Consider the following 20,230-nt stretch of genomic DNA (forward strand, 5'->3'; position numbering starts at 1 on the left):
TATATATATATATATATATATATATATATATATATGTGTGTATATATATATATATATATATATATATATATATATATATATATATATATATATATATATATATATATATATATATATATATATATATATTCGTATAAAAGCTCGTTCATTTTGCATGTTAAACAAACAAAACCAATAAATTCTTTAACAGCAGATTATGTTGTCGAAATCCCAGGTTGCTGATCTGACTTTCTGCCTCATTTACACAATTGCAGGGTCTCAATTGTTTCTCTTACTACTGTATTGACAACACAACGTACTTATATTGTTTCTCACTATTGATCTTTTTTTCATTTTTGTATTTATGGTTCTTTTTATTATTATTATTATTATTATTATTATTATTATTATTATTATTTTTATTATAGTAATAGTTATTATTATTATTTTATTTTTAATTGTTATTATAAAGTTTATTTACTATGAATTATTATTATCTTCATCATTACATTTTCGCCCCCCAGGCCCTGATGCTGGCCAGTGACCTGTGCTCGGGTGGGCTAATCCCCGTTTAAAAAAAAAAATAGCAATAGCCAGGGCGTGTCCGCATTGATAAATTACTGGAATAGACAGGCTAGTAAAACCTATTCATGCTTTTAGCGTCTTACAATATTGTACAGCAGAACGAGCATGACAAATTCACAGAGTTGCAGAAATCACAGCTTCCGTACAAATCTGCATGATTGCAGTAAACCAAAATTGATGAAAATATCCAAAGGAGGGCTACTATACTGGTGCTTGCTCTACGGAACTTCAGCTACCCAGAGATTAGAACACATGCAACTGCCTAGCTTAAACTTCTTACGGGCAAGGGGTGACCTAATTGAAGTGTATAAACATCTCAGAGGGCACTACTCGGTCTAGTGTACATACTTACCTGGGGCTGGCGGACGCCCGCTCCACGAGGGGTCACAGCTGAAGGTTGAAGAAGCCACAAGTCCAGAAAACTGCGAGGGCAAACTTTTTCGGAGTGAGAGTTGTGAACTCTTGGAACAATCTACCGAGTGCGAGCTCAATCATGGTCAGACTTGACTGACACTGGAGCAAGTTTCCGTATATTCAGGAGTCAGTACCTGCCCAGTACTGGCCAACAATGCGTAAAAGAGACGTGACCGACCGCCCAAGCGGCTAACTTGTCTATCAGTGGCGAAGAGGATAAAAGTAAACATGTGGGTCAGCACGCGCTGAACAGTAGCCACACGCTTGTACCCAGTCTTGTTAGCAAATGAGACTTTCATTGCTCTCAAGTATGTAAGACAAACACACACACACATACGTAGGATGAATAACAGCAGCATATGTATACGGTGATTATTTCGACACTTGTCATCACCACCTTCGACTTAATGTATATTAAATAAGATACTGTATATGAAGCTAGGATTCCATTCACGCGTTTGCAATGCGTTTGCATTTTCAATCGCTACAGTGAGCGATTGCCATGTACTGCAAAGGCATAACGCTAACGCAGCCTTATCAATGGAAACAACCGTGTACATTTCAATGTTATCTATTTTTGGCGTTAACGCTAACGCAACCGGTAACGCGTGAATGGAATCCTAGCTTGACACAAAATCAACTACCGGTACAACATTGACTATACCCTACTATAAACGCCCTAAGAAAAAGCTTAAACAAGACACTAAAACAAAAATAGTAGTTGCCAAAATTCATACATTTAACACACAGCAAAATCGCAAGTACAGTAGCTGTAATAGCAGACTCAAAACCTATATGTAAGAAAAATACAGTACATAACCATTAACTATATTACATACCAGTTAAAATGTCGTAAAACAGGATATAGGAGTGGTGGGAGTGAGGAGCTACTCGGCTGTGACCCGTATCGTGTCGTTGTGGTTAGTGATGGTAAAGATTGTACTTGTTTTGGGGATTACTGACCACTTTGCCTTTAGGCTATTTCGGCCGTGGTAAAGATTGTTTAAGTCTGACTTATATATTGTATACATTACCCTCAGTGTAGTCCACCCCTGATTGCACACAGTGATTCCTCCTTCCTGTTGTTTGTTGAAGCATCTCTGGTACGCTGCTCGGGATGACATTGAATTTCCACGTCAGATTTTGTATCGGGATAATTCCTGAAGTCTCTTTCCTATTGATGGTGTTCTTTAGGTGAATATATTGGCTAACCTGTGGAATGCTGTGCTTGGTTAAGACTTCTTATATGGAGAGGACTGAGACTGCATAGTCATGATGCAACTTCCTCATAAACCTACCACTATTTTCAACCCATTTGGCGTGCCATAATGTCCAAATCAAACACTGATATTTTTTTTTTACCATTTTAGTGGAACGAACTCATTTTGCACTATACTGTACACACATAATACATTCCGTCCCAGAACCTTTTGATCACACCCTGTATGTATGTGTGAACGGTTTAATGAGTCCCATTCTCTCCTCCTTTTGTTCAACGCACCAATAGTCCTTAATTATCCAAAGCACTGGTAAGTTTCAAAATATTTACTGTACTGTACATTGCATGAACAATCGACAAAGAAACATAATTGAGTGGTAATCCTTCGCTTCAACCAGCAATTATACCCCCTCCCTATAAATTTACGCATTATTTGTTTGTTTTTTCAGACGCTGGTATACAAAGTTTAGTCGATAATATGTTATGATTCACACTCCATTATTGTTATTAACATCAATGCAATTATTAGTGGACGGGCCATTTTTTTATTTACTTTAACAAATTTATTGACAAAGCTTGGAGTACAGTTTGCCTATTCTGAGTAATTCAGTCAGGTCTTGACACTGAGGGTGGTATCACTTCTCACTGCCACGCAGGACAGAGGTTCATACACAATGAAATACATCATATTCATTAACAGTATATATAGGTTAGATTCATGTGGGTAATGTCACTGTTCACTGTCATGCAGGACAGAGATTCATACACAAAGAAATACATCATATTCATTAACAGTATATATAGGTCAGTGGTTCACATACATTGGACGTCATATTCTAATTGAAGACTAATCAGTGTGGACTAGCAAATTTGGGATAAACAGCAAGAATGTCCTCAAGCACCCCCGATTCAATGTTTTAATTACAAAGTTCATGATACAGTAAGCCAGGTGGCCTGAAGTTTTTGACAGTGTCACTTTCAATAATATAGTGTTCAAGTGTATGCTTTAAAGGTTTATCACAAAGTTTACATGCTGAGTGTTCCGGTATGGGTACAGCATTACTAACTTGCCAGATGTGTCTGTATCCTAGCCTAATTCTGGCCACGACTACATCACATTGTCTGATTCTGTCCTTATGCTGACCATACCGGTACCTCTCGTCACAAAATTTGTCATATTTACTAATGCTACAACTATCAGGTTTCTGCATTTCTCAGTTCTAGATCAGAGTTTTTTTCCCCCACCAGGTAGTAACTAAGAGGTATTGTTTGTCTACAGATAACAGTATACAGGTCACTAAGATGGCTTGTTTGTTTACAGAGTATTCGTAAACCGGAGTCTACACCTCGAGAAAATCCGCTTCTATGGCTTCGACATGGACTACACTCTGGCAGGTAATAATATCCCATACATTTGATTATCTCGTCCTGATGCAGCCTCTATTCTCATGGCACTAAATACTGCGCAAGTCTACGACCTTTCGGCGGGAAAAGTGCGACTCCAATCACACAAGTTCTTAAAAGCAAAATGGCGACGCTGGGTTATAGTTGGATTACTTTGCTTTTATTGAAATTGAGAGTAATATATAGTGACTCACATCATCATAAAGGTTCTTAGTTTGTTTGTACATTATACATTAACAAATTCAGGGATAGACATTTGTGTATTATGTACGTACTCCAGCACCATAGAACCTGTATTTATTTATCTATTTATTCACGTGAAGGTGCTGGTTGCTTCCCCCCCATTAAAAACTCTTATATTCACTGAGTGTAAATAGTTATTTGTGTTGTGCACGCATGTTGAGCGATAACAAGGCACCATTCAAGGTTGCTCGTGGCGATGACTGTTAAAAGTGTTCCTGTGGGTTATTTACTTTACTATTTTATTGTAATTTGATCACGATTGTTTTCATCATTGTGATCTTGTATGATATGAGGAGAACTTTAGACTTTGATCGTGTTAATGATATGCATGCGTGTTAATTGTACTGTACATACAACAGGTAAGACAGTTGTAAATGGCTCTCAACCTGACACTTACCATCGCGTCCGACTAATTACCCAAATATAGCCGGAATGAAGTCAAATTATGGTCCTAGATGAATAAATCGGACTGCAAATCACTTCTCGACTAGTATTTGGTGTCACAGAGTCACAAAAAATTGGTAAACTTAATTTAATCTGAGTTAATAGATCGAGTGCTTGTACCTAACCTAACCTAACCTCGACTAGTATTTGGTGTCACGAAGTCACAAAAAATTGGTAAACTTAATTTAATCTGAGTTAATAGATCAAGTGCATGTACCTAACCTAACCTAACCTAACCTAACACAACACAACTCAGATGAAATTAAGTTTACCAATTTTTTTTTACTTTGACACCAAATAATAATCGAGAAGTGATTCACAGCCCGATTTACGCTTGTACGACCATCATTTGACTTCATTGCGGCTACATTTGGGTAATTCCTCGCTCCCTCGGTACATGCACACGATCTATTAACTCAGATTAAAGTAAGTTTTCCAATTTTTTGTGACTTTCTGACACCAAATACTAGTCGAGAAGTGATTGGCAGTCCGATTTATTCATCTAGGACCATTATTTGACTTCATTCCGGCTATATTTGGCTACATTTGGGTACATTTGGGTAATTAGTCGGACCGCTTACCATCACCTTGACACTGTCTCTCTCACCTTGAAATTGTTTTCTTCACCCTGACAGTTTCTCTCACCCTGGCACTGTCTCTCTCACCCTGGCACTGTCTCTCTCACCCTGGCACTGTCTCTCACCCTGACACTGTCTCACATTCTGATGCTGTCTCTCCTCACCCTGACACTCTCTCCTCACCCTGACACTGTCTCTCTTCACCCTGACACTGTCCTCCTTCACCCTGACACTGTCTCTCTTCACCTTGACATTATCTCTCTTCACCCTGATACTATATCTTCACCCTGACACTGTCTCACATTCTGATGCTGTCTCTCTTCACCCTAACACTCTCTCTCTTCACCCTGATACCCTGACATCTCTTCACCCTGACACTGTCTCTTTTCACCCTGTCTCTTCACCCTGACACTGTCTCACCCTGACATTCTGACCCTGACACTGTCTCTCCTCACCCTGACACTGTCTCTCTCTCACCCTGACACTGTCTCTCCTGACACACTCTCTCACCTGACACTGTCTCTACACCCTGATACTGTCTTTTCTCACCCTGACACTGTCTCTCTCACCCTGACACTGTCTCTTTTCACCCTGACAGTGTCTCTTCTCACCCTGACACTGTCACTCCTCACCCTTATACTGTCTCTCTTCACCCTGACACTGTCTCTCTTCACCCTGACACACACTCTTCACCCTGACACTGTCTCTTTACACCCTGATACTGTCTTTTCTCACCATGACACTGTCTCTCCTCACCCTGACACTGTCACTCCTCACCCTTATACTGTCTCTCTTCAACTTGACACTGTCTCTCTTCACCCTGACACTGTCTCTCTTCACCCTGACACTGTCTCTCTTCACCCTGATACTGTCTTTTCTCACCCTGACTCTGTCTCTTCATCCTGACAATCTCTCCTCACCTTGACACTGTCTCCTCACTGACAGTCTCTCCTCCCTTGACACTGTCTCTCCTCACCCGTACACTGTATCTCACCCTGACTCTCTCTTCACCCAGATATTTTCCTCTTGACACTCTCCTCACCCTGACACCTTCTCTTCACCCTGACATTGTCTCTCTTCATCCTGATACTTTCCTCTTGACACTCCTCACCCTGACACCTTCTCTTCACCCTGAAACTGTCTCTCCTCATCCCATCACTTTCATCACCCTGTCACTCTTTTCACCCTGACAGTTTCTCCTCACCCTGACACTGTCACTCTTCACTGACAGTCTCTCCTCACCCTGACACTTTTTCTTCACCCTGATAATCTCTGTCGTCAGAAATATTTATTTGTCTCACTACACATTGTCTTTCCTTACTCTAACACTGTGTTGTCTCACTACACATTGTCTTTCCTTACACTAACATTGTGTTGTCTCACTACACATTGTCTTTCCTTACACTAACATTGTGTTGTCTCACTACACATTGTCTTTCCTTACACTAACACTGTGTTGTCTCACTACACATTGTCTTTCCTTACACTAACACTGTGTTGTTTCACTACACATTGTCTTTCCTTACACTAACACTGTGTTGTCTCACTACACATTGTCTTTCCTTACACTAACACTGTGTTGTCTCACTACACATTGTCTTTCGTTACACTAACACTGTGTTGTCTCACTACACATTGTCTTTCCTTACACTAACACTGTGTTGTCTCACTACACATTGTCTTTCCTTACACTAACATTGTGTTGTCTTACCAATACTGTACAAGTCATTGCCTCAGACCTTCACCAATGTTTTCTGACACCAGCAAAGTGTTGTCTGATGTGTACACTGTCTTATGCTGTTCTAGCTGTGTCGCCTTACGTCCACACACTAACACTGTCTTGGCTCGCCATTTAGTGTTTAGTCCTACACTGTCTTATGCTAACACCTTTATTTCACACACCTACACTGTGTTGTCTCACACCTACACTGTTTAATCTCACCCCTACACTGTTGCATTACACTGACAGTATACTGTGATGTCTCATACATATATTATTCCACTCCAGTAATATGTTGTCTCACACCAATAATATGTTTTCTTACTTTTATGATATGTTGTGTAATGCTAATACAGTATTGTCCTCTGTTATTTATACCAAGTGCCTGGTTTCTTTCACCTTCATTTTGGGTTTGGACAATAACAATTTGTTGTCTTACACCAATACTGTGTCCAGGCACGGGGGCTAAACAAAGCCTCTGGTATCAAAGCCGAAGCCATTAAAAAAGTCATGAAGCTGAAGAAGAAACAATAAAAAAGTCACAAAGCCAAAGCCAGACATTAAAAAGTCATTAAGCTGAAGTCAAAGCCAAAACTTTTCAAGGCTTCGTAAAACCTTAACACCATTATTTATATAATACTGTTTGCTGTATTACCTTATAGGTGTATAGTATGTTGATGGGAATATCTATGGTATTCTAAGTTTCAGCAAGGATTTGAGATAAGCTGACTTTATTTTAAGGTAGTTGTTCTTGGGGTTAGTTTTGACTCTCCCAATAGACTGAAAAGGTTACTTATAGTAATTATATATCTTTCTAAGTTTATTTTGTCCATAATACCATACATAAATGTCATAACTTAGTCACAAATCACAGAGAAGCAACATTTAGGTCAGGTCCTTGTGAGAATAGACCAGCAGGGATGACTGGTAATGTCAGTATGGATCACAGTTCATGTAAGGTCAGATCAGGGTCACATGGCTGACTCACATATAACCTGACCTCATCTAAAGTTTACCTTCCCTGGCACTACCTGGAGTGGAAATTCTGACTTGATTGACCTGTGACATAATGTTCTTGTGTCGGCACTGGTCACTGAAATACTGGTAGTAATTTTGGCGCCGACACAACAAACCATATCACTTGTCTAGTCAGGTCAAAATTGCCGCCTTGGATCCTCCATTAATTACATATTTATTTAATATTATAAAAATACAATTATATACTGTACTGTAATATGGTCAGTGTGTTTGTGTAAAGATGGAAATCTGAAGCCAGGCCTGTAGCTTTGAAGCTGGTGCTATGCCTTTGGCTTCAAAGCTGAAGCCTGTGATGTGTCTGTCTTCAAAGCCAGCTTCAGCCCCATGCCTGACTGTGTCATATCAACATGTTGTCTTGTGGCACCATTATATATTCTCACACGAACAAAGTGAATACTGTACAATGCAGTACCTGATACGTTATCTCACACCAAGAATGTACAGTATAGTCTAAGTACAGTCTGCTGTAAATATTCCTTTAGCTCTGTATATCAAGGTGGTTAAACAGTGTAGAGTTTTAAGCTTCATTACATTAGCTATACAATACATCAAGAAGTAATTTTTAAAAAAGATTATTGTAACATGAATTTAGATAACTTATTATAATATTTTTTTCCCATCCTCATGTAAGGTGAGAGGATATGTACACTACAAGTAATAACAAGAGCCACTTTACCCTCAGAGTACAAGTCACCACAGTATGAGACTCTGGGATTCAACCTCCTCAAGCAGAGACTCATCCACATAGGTTACCCGGAGGAGATTTCAGAGTTCGAGTATGATTCCACCTTTCCCACCAGGTACGTCACCTTCCCCACCAATATGTCACCTTCCCCACCAGGTACGTCACCTTCTCCACCCAGTATCACCTTCCCCACCAGTATATCACCTTTCCCACCCAGTATCACCTTCCCGACCAGTATATCACCTTCCCCACCAGTATATCATCTTCCCCACCAGGTACGTCACCTTCTCCACCCAGTATCACCTTCCCCACCAGTATATCACCTTCCCCACCCAACACATCACCTTCCCCACCAATATATCACCTTCCCCACCAGTATATCACCTTCCCCACCCAACAAATCACCTTTCCCACCCAGTATGTCACCTTCCCCTCTACAATACAAGTTATATTGGCTAGACAAGTTGAAGACTACATGCTATCTCTAATTTCAACAAAATGTACTGTACTGTATCTTATCAATATGGGCGTAGTGTACAGAGTTGTGTGAGTTATTCCTTAAAACAGAACAAATCAACAGTTAATTATTTGATTCAAGATGTGTATGAGAGGGGGAACTAGCATAGAGTTAATGGAAGAGAAAGAAATTATGTAGTAAAGAGAGATTTAGTAATACAAGTACTGTAATGTATAGAGAAAAAGAAAGTAGAAATGAGAGAGACGGAGACAGTAGAGAGAGAGAGGAGGAGAATAAGAGTAAGAAAGAAGAGAAGAGGGAGAGAGTGAGTGAAGTCTCGTGTATATTTCTGCCTCCTCGTCTGTATGGCTCCTGATATAGTGTAAAAGAATGTATGAGTTGTTTATGATAATGATATATTGTGTTTTCATTTTCCCAGGGGACTTTGGTTTGATCGCCTGTATGGAAACCTGCTCAAGGTAGATGGCTTTGGCAACATCCTGGTGTGTGTCCATGGATTCAAGTTCCTCAAGCCGTAAGTTACAGAAAATAAGAGATGTCAAACATAAGTTAACCTTTTAAATATGTATCTTTATACTGCATATATATCCTTGTTCTCAGTGTAGTTAAGGTATTACTATTATTGTGATGCACTGTAGTCCTCAATAATCTGGTAGTCCCTTTTATGTGTTTGTGTGTATGCGTGTGTGTGTGTATTTTATTTTGAGGCTGATGGTGGGTCCATGATAAAGCACTGACAAGCAAATGTGATAGAGTTGTCTTTCCAACTAGCTTTACCTGGATCCTTCAGTTTTGAAAGGAAAAGGGTACAGTATTTAATAGGCATAGATGTTGTCTTCCAAGGCAGAAAAACCATAAGACCAAGGAAGCTTACCCCCTCTGACCACTCTTTCACTTCATCTGATCATAGAAAGCAAGAATTCTGAAGCATTCCTCGAGTGTCCACCCGCCATCAGACAACGGCTTGTACTTGACCAGGTCAGTCATGCATGTGAGCTACATCATCACCATCAATGTTTTAGGGCCATTTTCAATGCTTGCATAGGATATCCGCAATTACCTGATGGCAGCTGTTGGGTAAAACCAGAATGGGATACCCTCCCCAGCTCACTGCTGCAAATTCAGGGCATCAGCCCAGAAGAAGCAACAGAGACCGTGAGATAGGAACAGCTCTGGTGACCCTGTTGCCATCAGGCATTTTGAAGCAAAGTTTTATTGCTGGATGTCCTTCCTAATGCCAACCTACAGGGTGGGAACAATTGTGAAGGCATGGTTGCCACTCCCTGAGGTAATCAAAGACAATCTGCCCACTGCTGAAGCTGGGTGGGTTTGGGTCAATTAACCCTAAACTCTGGCAGTTGGGATTAATCCAAAGATTAACCTACTCCCATTTATAAACCATCACCCTCAAAACAGGACAACTTTGAGCCAAGGAAGTCTGCAGAGTTATATGATAGTCTTACAGCTTACTACATAATCTATAAAGCTGACTCACTCCATTTACCAATCTTCTCAAGGCAATACTCAGCGTATTGACTGTTATTTAAGGAGACTTCATGTTGGCCCTACATATTTTTACATGGGGCCTGGCTCTTGGGCTGTCCTCCACAGTATTAGATGTTGTGCTGTACACTGTATAAGGTTAGTTTGCATTTCTACGCAAGTTTACACCGTTTTGCAAGTGTTTACAAAGAGGGGTGCAGTGGTTGAGTGGATACAATTGCTGGTTCATACCTTGGGCACCTCCAGTCCACCCAGCTATGATTGAGTATGTAGCTATGCAATCAATGAAGTGAAAACTGTTGAATGCAGTGCTGGTTACTTTGCCTCCTTGTGTACTGAAGACTTAGCAAATACAGACTACTATCTCTAATACTGTTTAATTGTTGATGGACTAGAGTAATTACCAACCTTGTTATGCACTTAAAGACCTTAGTTGTTGAAGCTCAGTGATAGCATTATACAGTAGTATCTGGCCCTTTGGACCCACTTTCACATAAGTTAACAACTTGTGTGGTTGATGGTGTGGCAGAGAGAAACGACTTCTCTCTGGTGTGTAGTTCAGTCTCTCAATTTTGTGTAAAAAAATTGTCAAGAGCTTCTAAGAGGAAGAATCACCTATATTCTGCAGTGGTATGTCAGTGTAGCAGCTATTCATTAAATTTTATCACCAAATTCAACCAGGAGCATCCCATGAGGGGTACCAAAGTCAAAGCACCTGTTTATATACCTTGTTCAGGCATCTAACATATACTGTAGTCAACAAGTCCATGGGGTGAAAACCCAAGGTTTTCATTACCTAATTATGACTGGAACTATAGTAATCCAGAAAGGAGTTGATTGTTTCTTGACATATCCAAGTTTCTTATTGAGACCTGATGGATATGGGTACAGTATACTGTATTTTGATTTGCAATAGGATTTGGTTCCAAAAAACCCTGGCTTGAATTGAATAACCACATATTGAATCATATTTATCCATTGATTACTGTTATAAATTGGGAGATATGTTCCTCAAAAAATATTTTCTTGAAACACAACTTAAATATTTGCATGCATAAATATTGAAACGGCAGTGTACTTTATCATCATCATCAATGTCACATGGCTATTTTCCACACTTTATTGGGTTAGCAGCAATATATTGACAAACAAAACTAATTTACTAACCAGATACAGTACTGTACTGTGAATTTGATGTGCAAAGATGTTGAGGAGATATTGGAGGGTGAGGGAGGGGCAGTAAGAGCCCCTGTAGATCATCAGCAACATCATTTTCCTTAGGTGGTAACAGCATTAGAAGAGTAGGTCCTGGTCTGAAATATGAGTCCAGTGTTGATTGATATGCTGTTTTCTTCTTCTCAGTCTGCAGCTGAGTGCATCCTCTGTCGATCTCTTTAATTTGAGGCTACAGTCATGGCTGAGGTCATTTTTCAATCAAGATATCAAGTTCATGGTCAAAACTACTGAAGACTTCTGGCAATTGTTCTTTGGTCAGCTGATGTGGGGCTACTGGAATGTCTGAACTCCTGCAGCTGCTCTTTTGCTAGCATCAGTAAATCATCATTGCTGAGTTGTTCATCAATTGCCTCGAGTAATTAAACAACATCAGCTTTTTTTACTACCTCAAAGCCAATGTCTTTCATGAAAGTTATTATATGTTGTTGAATTGTTTGCAGATTGTCTCTTGTCGGAAGTCCTTTGAAGTTGTGCACTCACTCTGGCCAGATTTTCTTCCAAATGAAATATTCATAGTTGACTGTTTCAGTTCAGCTCACGAATTAGCAATGTTGTCAACAGTACTCATGATTTTATGTATGAGCCAGAATTCCATTATTGTTGATTCTCTTCCCCATCAGTGGCTTGTATGATTTGGCAGAGAGATCTTCTAAAATAGAAGGAATTTAAGGTGGCAATTATCCCTTGATTCTTGGGCTGAAGCAAGGATAATTTGTTCTTGGGCATGTAGTCAATCCTCACATGTTGGCATAGATCACTTAAAGTACCATAACTGAAAAGATACTTAATGTTCACACTTCTTTCTTGGCACCCCAATGCACTGATAGACTCAGCTTGTTAAAGCCCTTCATAGCCCCAGAATTTGAGGTATGGTATGCTAACAAGGACAAGGCACCTCTGTATAAATTTTATTCACATAAATGTGTTGAGTAATGCTTAGTACTCTATTATGAATGTATCCTGAGTTTTAAATATTGGTTCTGGGCCAAACAGTGAATCACCATATGGGACACATCACACACCTCCACACATCATCTCATGCTTGACCATCTTGGCAACGAATAAAGTCTTTAAATGTTACGCATAATTTGTGTCACAATATAGGTCATATAATTTATAGATATATAACACTGCATTACTTCTGTATTGTGTTTTACAACTTAAAGTATAAAAAGATGTGTTGTAGCACTCAAACAAGTTGTGTTTATGTGTGAGCTTGTGTGTGTATAATGAAGAGGTCTTCCAAGATCCCTTTACATTATAACATCACATGCCCTCTTTTGTAAGATATCAGCTATTGGCCAGAAACATAAAGCTGATGCCTCGGCAAGCTCATGTAAGAAATATTAAAGAAGGATACTTATTTAAAAAAAAAAATTATTGATGGATCATTCAACCAAGAGTGATGATAGTGACATCCTATGTTGTTAATTTATCTGAATGTGATTCACAAGGGTGCAGTAAATCCTCATTTTTGGGAGAAGTTGCATCCCTAAAGGAGTTACACATTTGTGAAATTATGCAATTGTAAATCCATTAACAAATGGGAAAATAGGGGCTCATGTTTTTAAGTCTGTGAGACCATCCACTGCTTGAATTTTATCCCCAATACATGTTATTATAGCCCTAATATAGCATGAGTTGTACACTGAAATGCAAAACTAAACGCAAAAAAGTTTTACTGGTCCGTAAATTAACTATTTATTAACGTATTTCAGTGACGAGGGCCTGTAAATGCATACAAAATGGTACCCCACTACAGAATGCATCGGCTGCCTCATGATCAGCGCTGGCTGCTTCCTCCGACAACGCCACACTCTTGAGGTGGTAGCGTTATTTTTAGCCTTTCCAGCCATCCCGCACTAGTGATGAAAGGCTAAACTTTTGCCTTCTGAATCTTCTCCTTGTCTTTTCTAATTGCCCTTATTGTTGATTCGTTTTGCCATATTCCTTAACAATGTGGTTGGCAGTTTTCCCAGCATCCAAACACATGAGAATTTGTACAATTTCCAAAAGAGTCTTGAATGTTTTCTTTTTCTTTGGTGGTTTCATGGCACTGCCAGAGGTGTGCCCACAATCCTCAGACAGTTTAAGCCGCAGGACAGAACGCCATAAATGCTCTTGGTGTGAGGAAAAACCAACCATACAGAAAGAACTGATCATAAAATTTACTAGAAATAATAAACTTTTTGTCACATCGATACGCTCCCCTCCTAGTACAGTACAACCTTTACTGTATATGAATTTTTTTGTTTCAAAAATGAATTCTAAGGTAATATTACATTGGTCTCAACCAATTCATAAGTATTTAATGTATAGATTGTAGAGTGAGACTGATGGATCATGTCTTTAACACTCCTAGCTATACACAGTACTATACCATACACCTGTACCACAAGATGAGTGGCTGTCTCCGCAGCCCCAGACCTTGTGAGTGTTAAGTGATGACTGTTACCAGGACCGTAGAAAGTCATGTAGCATATACAGTAATAAAGGATGAAAATAAGCAAATTAATTTTAAGAAGTTAGAGAAGGCAGAGGACCTGGGGTTGGTAAATGATGATAAATTTTTGTTTGAGGAACATGAGTACAGTAAAATGAAACCATCAGTATTAACGAAATGACTAGATCCAGTGAATATTCCCTCCATGCTGGGCTAGAGATCTCCTGCATTCGCTATGGAAACCCACAGGTACTCGAAACTGAATATTGTCATTAGTAAAATGGTGTACTGTGCAGAATATTAAATGTGAATGAAAGATACACCTAAAGTTCTTGAAAATAAGTACATGGTATGAAACATTGTGATGGAGCAGTTCCCTCTAATGCCGTACGTGGTCTTGAAGCTCCTCCTAGCAATGAAAAATGCTTTTATACCCCATGTGGAAATTATTTTGTATATTTCCACGTAATATTAATAACTTATAAATACTGTATTGCCTTGTCAACTGGCCACCAGGAGCATTATAACACCGTATATGTGGATGGTGGGCTTCTGTATTAAAAAATTGTTGAATGTGCTTCTTGTTATGGGTATATCATGGATTTTTGTGTAATTTATATAGTCCATGATTCACTTGTACTGTATAAAATATAACTAGTGGTGTTGGATTATTACTACAGTATTATGAATAAATTAGTCTGATGAGCATAGGTGGCCATCGGATGATTTCACCGAGTTGGGAAAAGTATATCGCTTTAATCCTGGTGAATTAGTTTATATAAATACACTAATATTATATTAAATTGTATTGTAATTACTAAACTTTATTAATTTTATGTAACAAGTGAGGTTGTCCAAGTAATCCATAAATCTAATGAGTGACAACGTGTCACATAGTGATGCCAATTTTTTGGGTGGGCTTTTTGGCAGAGTGAGCTGTTGCTCGAGTCTGGAAGCCAGAGCTGCTTACACCACCATCACAACTAGACATACTGAGAAAGAAGAACAACTTAGTCTTTTTTATATTACTTTACAATTAAGAAGATTCAACGTAGCTACAACTCGACACTGGCTGAAACCTCAAGAGAACTTCATTTAAGATTCATAACCCCTTCGTGCGGAACTCAGCTAAGTATCTAGCAGTCTGTAGGAGAAAGGTAGATTTCGTAGGAGTGGGGTGAGGAGGAGGTGAGCGTCCATTACTAAAATTTAGTTCAAAATAAATAGTGATGTAAATATTCAACACCATACAAGGTTTTCATACATAAATAAGTGTATGAACAATACATTTCCAGAAAATGTAGTTTTTTGACATGAGATAATACAAGTAAGGGTAGAGAACATGCACAAAAAAGCTGAGGCTATCAGTAAGTTCATCTGCTTTGTATGTATGACACTTCTCAGTTATCCCAAAGCGCGTGCACTCATGGGTGTAGCACGTGCCTTTGTGATTATCTCGTATTTCTGTGTTTTAGATGGATTTAATCTCGTGCTTTTATTTATGGTTATATTTTAATGAAAATTTTTTGATAGTACAGTGGTCCCTCGGTTAACGAGCACAATCCGTTCCAGCAGGTTGCTCGTTAACCGAAAATCTCGTTAACCGAAACCATCGTTTCAATGGGTTTTTGGGTAATTGGTTCCAGCTCACCGAAAATTGCCTAAATTCAACAAAAAAGGTAGAAAAGTTCACTTACTTTGAGGTGTGTATGTAGAAGGCTCCTGGATGATGATGATGATGTGAATTTGAAGTGGGAGGTGGAGGAGGAGAACGGAGAAGAGAAGGAAGTGGAGGTGGAGGAGAAGCATTTTACTGCTTCTTGGAAGGTGAATCACCTTCCATGAAAATGTCAGGAACCTCTGGACTGACAGATTCTCCACCATGAACATCCTCTCTCCTTGAAGTGGAAGGCTGAGGGCTAGCATCATTCTCTCTCCTTGAAGTGGAAGACAGAGGGATAGCATCTTGTTCCCTCTGCCTTTTCCTGAAGAAATTGTCAATTGTGGTCTGTGGGGCATCTCTCCTCCTCACCATTAACTTATGTTTAAAGAAAGAGACCATTGAGTCCTCAACATGACACAAAGTTAGTTCAGTTTTTCCACATCTGGGTGCTTTGAAGCCAGTTCCCTGAACTTCTCCCAGTGGTAAATCACATCTTTCAACTCTTTATTTGACATATGGTCATCACTTTCAATTTCCTCCTTATCACTGTCAGCTTCTACCTGTAACATCTCATCCAGTTGCTTCAAGTCATCAGGAGTATGTTCCTCCTCATGAGACATCACAAGCTCTTCTACATCCTCCTCCTCCACTTCAAGGCCCAATGACTGACCAATGGACACAATCTCCTGGTCCAACTCTGTTTCTTCCTCAAATCCCTCAAAATCATGGACTACTGATGGCCACAGTGCTTTCCATGAAGAATTGAGGGATCTAGTGGAGACTTCTTGCCATGATGACACAATCAATTTTACAGCCTCCAGGATGTTGAATTGTGTCTTCCAGAACTGTTTCAGTGTTAGTTCAGGATCATTGGAAGTTGCCTGATGACACCTCCTAAACATTTTCTTCATGTACAACTTCTTGAAGTTGCTGATCACATTCTGGTCCATTGGCTGTATGATTGATGTAGTGTTTGGAGGCAAAAACAACACTTTCACAAAGTCAAATTGATACTCCAAATTTCTGGCAAGTTCAGGGTCATGACCAGGAGCATTATCCATGAGGAGAAGAGCCTTTAAAGGGAGTTTATTGGTGGTTAGGTAGCTCTTGACAGAAGGGCAAAACACATCAACAGCCCATTCAATAAAGAGCTGTCTTGTCACCCATGCCTTAGGGTTGGACTTCCAATAAACTCCAAGCTTTGTTCTTACCACTTACTGTTGCTTGAACACCCTGGGGTTTTCAGAGTGGTAGACAAGCATAGGCTTCAGTCAGAAATCCCCTGAAGAATTGGCACCAAGCAATAGAGTGAGATGGTCTTTCATGGGTTTATGCCCAGGTAAAGTGGCTTCATCTCTGGTGATGAATGTTCTTTTGGGCATCTTTTTCCAGAACAGCCCAGTTTCGTCCACATTGAACACTTGCTGTGGAAGATAATTTTCTTCTTCCATCAGTTCTTTAAATTCAACTAAAAACTTTGCTGCCCCTTCCTTATCGGCACTGGCAGCTTCACCATGCCTAACAGCACTGAAAATGTCACTTCTTTTCTTAAATTTTTCGAACCAGCCTTTCCTGGCCCGAAAATCTTCAAATTCTGTGCCTGAAGAACCAGGTTGATCTGTCTTTAAATGTTCGTAAATCTCCCTGGCTCTTTCACAAATGACTTCAGTAGAAACTGAATCACCTTTCATCTGTTTTTCCCTAATCCAGATGAGAAGTAACCTCTCAGTTTCTGCAATTAGGGATCTACTTTTAAACACTGGTAGATTTGTCTCTCACTTTCACTTCTTTAAATTTGTTTTTCTGTGCAAGAATTGTCGACACAGTTGATGTCGACTTGCCATATTCTTTGCATAGTGCATTTGCTCTAATGCCTTGTTCATGTTTTCTTATATTTTCCTGCTTGGTTTGGATTGAAATCGCTTTTCTTGATCTCTTAGGCCCCATGCTGGATTCAAACAATATCAACACGTGATCTTTTAGTTATAAACTTGCTGTAAATAAAGAATATTTTCTTTAAAATAACACTGCACTGCGCTATATATTGTCAATATGTAAAATAAATTTCAAAATGACCAATAATTTGCTTGGAAACAAAAAAAGCGTTTAGTTGAAGAGAGTCTCAAGCAAGATGTTACCTCCACTGAAAACAGAGAGAGACTAACGCTTGTTTGCTGTGTTAAGAGGCTGGATGGCGTGCATAAAACTAATCACTTTACCTTCAATAATTGTTAAAATGACTAAAAAATTTAATATTAAACTTTTAAAATTGTTGAATAGTATAAACTTCTTGATATTTACTAAAGAAGTAAGGAATTTAAGCCCTAGAACCGATTACTGTATTGGCGGACTAATAGTAAAGCTGGTTGACCGCCAAGTGGAAGCGAAAACTTGTTGAGGTCGGCTCGTAAGAAACTCGTTAACCGAGGGATTGCTCGTTAACCGAAGTTAAGAATCTTATGGGAGGTAACTCGTTAACCGAAATCTGGTTAACCGAGGGATCACTGTATAAAAAATGAATATAATCACCAAAGTAAAATCCTGTAGTACTGAATAATATTCATATACTCGTAAAAATTTTTAATGGTACACTGTATTAATTTTACCAAAAAAATTACCACAATCTAGATGAATTAATTTCCTTCAGTTTAAAAAATAAATATAAAGAAATTTCCATACAGGTATTAAAATATTTATAACTAAATTTGGTCACATAAATCTGTTTCCTTAATTGTAAGGGAGAGTTGACAGAAGTTGTTATATCCACTTTTCTTGTCAAACACACTTTATATTTACCAAATTTCTTATGGTTTTCTTTGGTGAAAATAAATCCTTTAACCCCTTGTGTATGGTGTCGGTTTTGAGCTGAATAATATCGTCTGCCATTAGCTAAATAAAACATTAAAGTGGCATCCCCTTAATGAAGGGGGTTAGTGGAGATAGCCTACTAACCCCTTTGTGTACGGAGTCACCTCTGAGCTGAATGAAATGTCTGGTCTTACCCAAATAATAAAATTGGAATCCCCATAATATAGGGGTTGAATACTGTCAGGGATAGTCAACAATAACATGACTGTGTTGTCACTTGAAAGTTAGGTCACCTCTTCACCTTACTTGATGAACTGTCCACAAGTCAATGTACTGCACTACCTGACTTCTGGTAAATATCTGTGATTAGTGAGTTTAAACTTATAAAAATACATGCCCATTGACTTGTTGATGAGACAAAGGTAATACAACCATCATCTGGACAACCAGATGAGTGCAGCAACAAGCCAGGAGAGGTTTTGAAAATTATGTAGTGGAGTAAAAGTATATTTTCTAAAATTTATTCAAGTAGGAGTAGAAATATCCAAAAAATAAAAGGCTATTGTGAAAGTAAATCTTAAAGAAAAAATTTAGTGCTGTATGTGATGAAGTGCATAGTGCTACTGTACATCATTACTCTCCACCACGGTCATCAACAGATTGTAACCAGCTGTGTGGAGTTGTATAATGTTGTTATATACAGTACAGTATTTACTGGGTGTATTGTAAAGGTATTCTAGTCTTCATTTTCACTTTGGAATTAGATTCCATATTACAGCAGTAATCATTAAATTGTCTCACTTCTTCCTCTATAGCTACAGAATGTGTGTGTGTGTCTGTAGAGTATGTATAACTGGGTGTGTCATTTCTGTATTCAGTAGCTAAAACAACTATCTGTGCAGGTGGGGTTGATATGCTCCGAAATTTTACGGGTGACTAGTGATAGCCCTCATATACTAAAATTTATTGTCTGGTCTCGTATTGTTTCCCACAAAGTATGCACAGATAGTTGTTTTAGCTACTGTACATTACAGTAAACACTGGGTTGTTTGACCTTACATTATTCTCCACCTCCCCTGTGATATAATGTACAGTACATGTTTACATCACTTGCTTAGACTCTTAAATTAATTTTTTGGCTTTTTTTATAAATATAAAAGTACATTTTAATCATGAGAGAATTAAATTTTCATCTGCTACCATAATTAGTTTTGAGATATAGCAATACTACTGATCAGATGTTGTTAGCCAGATTAATTATTCACTCCTGATTATACAGTACATGTTCTGTGCTGTTCTTCCTCAATTCTACTTATCATCAAAGATTATTTTTGCCTGTCGTGACTGTAAATTGAAAAATGTGTTTTATACATAACTGTAACTACAGTGTTGCACTGTATTAATTTTAAATACTTAACATTGCCTGCAGATTTAAAACAAGATGGTAGTGTAAACAACTCTTTAATTTGTTGACCTTTCACGGTATATTAGCTCTAAACATTATGAAGTATGTTTTATGATGTGTACCGGTAGCATTAATAACTTCTCAGAGTATTCAAACTATAATTTATAATTTGGATCATAGGAGGTCCAGGTTTGTACTCAGTACACATGTTTTGTATACTACAATTCAGTGGATCATAAATTGGCAAAATGGATTGAAAATTTACAGTGAACAGTGTTTATTGTACACAAGGACTAAACTCATGGACAGTGGCACAGAACCTACTGTGCACTAGTCACCTCTGGTAATAAGGAATTTTTTTTTACTGCAATAGGTGTACAGTACT

At 38.6% G+C, this 20,230-nt stretch overlaps 1 protein-coding gene across 3 annotated transcripts in view; it reads left to right on the top strand.

The window, feature by feature from the left end:
- The window catches only part of LOC121855458 (cytosolic purine 5'-nucleotidase-like), a 73,249-nt gene that overhangs the window by 24,474 nt on the left and 28,545 nt on the right, over positions 1 to 20,230 (top strand). For all 3 annotated transcript variants that reach the window (XM_042350397.1, XM_042350396.1, XM_042350394.1), the window contains 3 exons: positions 3,519 to 3,592; positions 8,307 to 8,424; positions 9,206 to 9,301. In XM_042350397.1, coding sequence (XP_042206331.1) covers positions 3,519 to 3,592; positions 8,307 to 8,424; positions 9,206 to 9,301 — 288 coding nt within the window. The remainder of the gene's footprint in view (positions 1 to 3,518; positions 3,593 to 8,306; positions 8,425 to 9,205; positions 9,302 to 20,230) is intronic.

This window comes from Homarus americanus, unplaced genomic scaffold (genome assembly GCF_018991925.1).
Source record: "Homarus americanus isolate GMGI-L3 unplaced genomic scaffold, GMGI_Hamer_2.0 scaffold48406, whole genome shotgun sequence".
Classification (NCBI taxonomy): Eukaryota; Metazoa; Arthropoda; class Malacostraca; order Decapoda; family Nephropidae; genus Homarus; species Homarus americanus.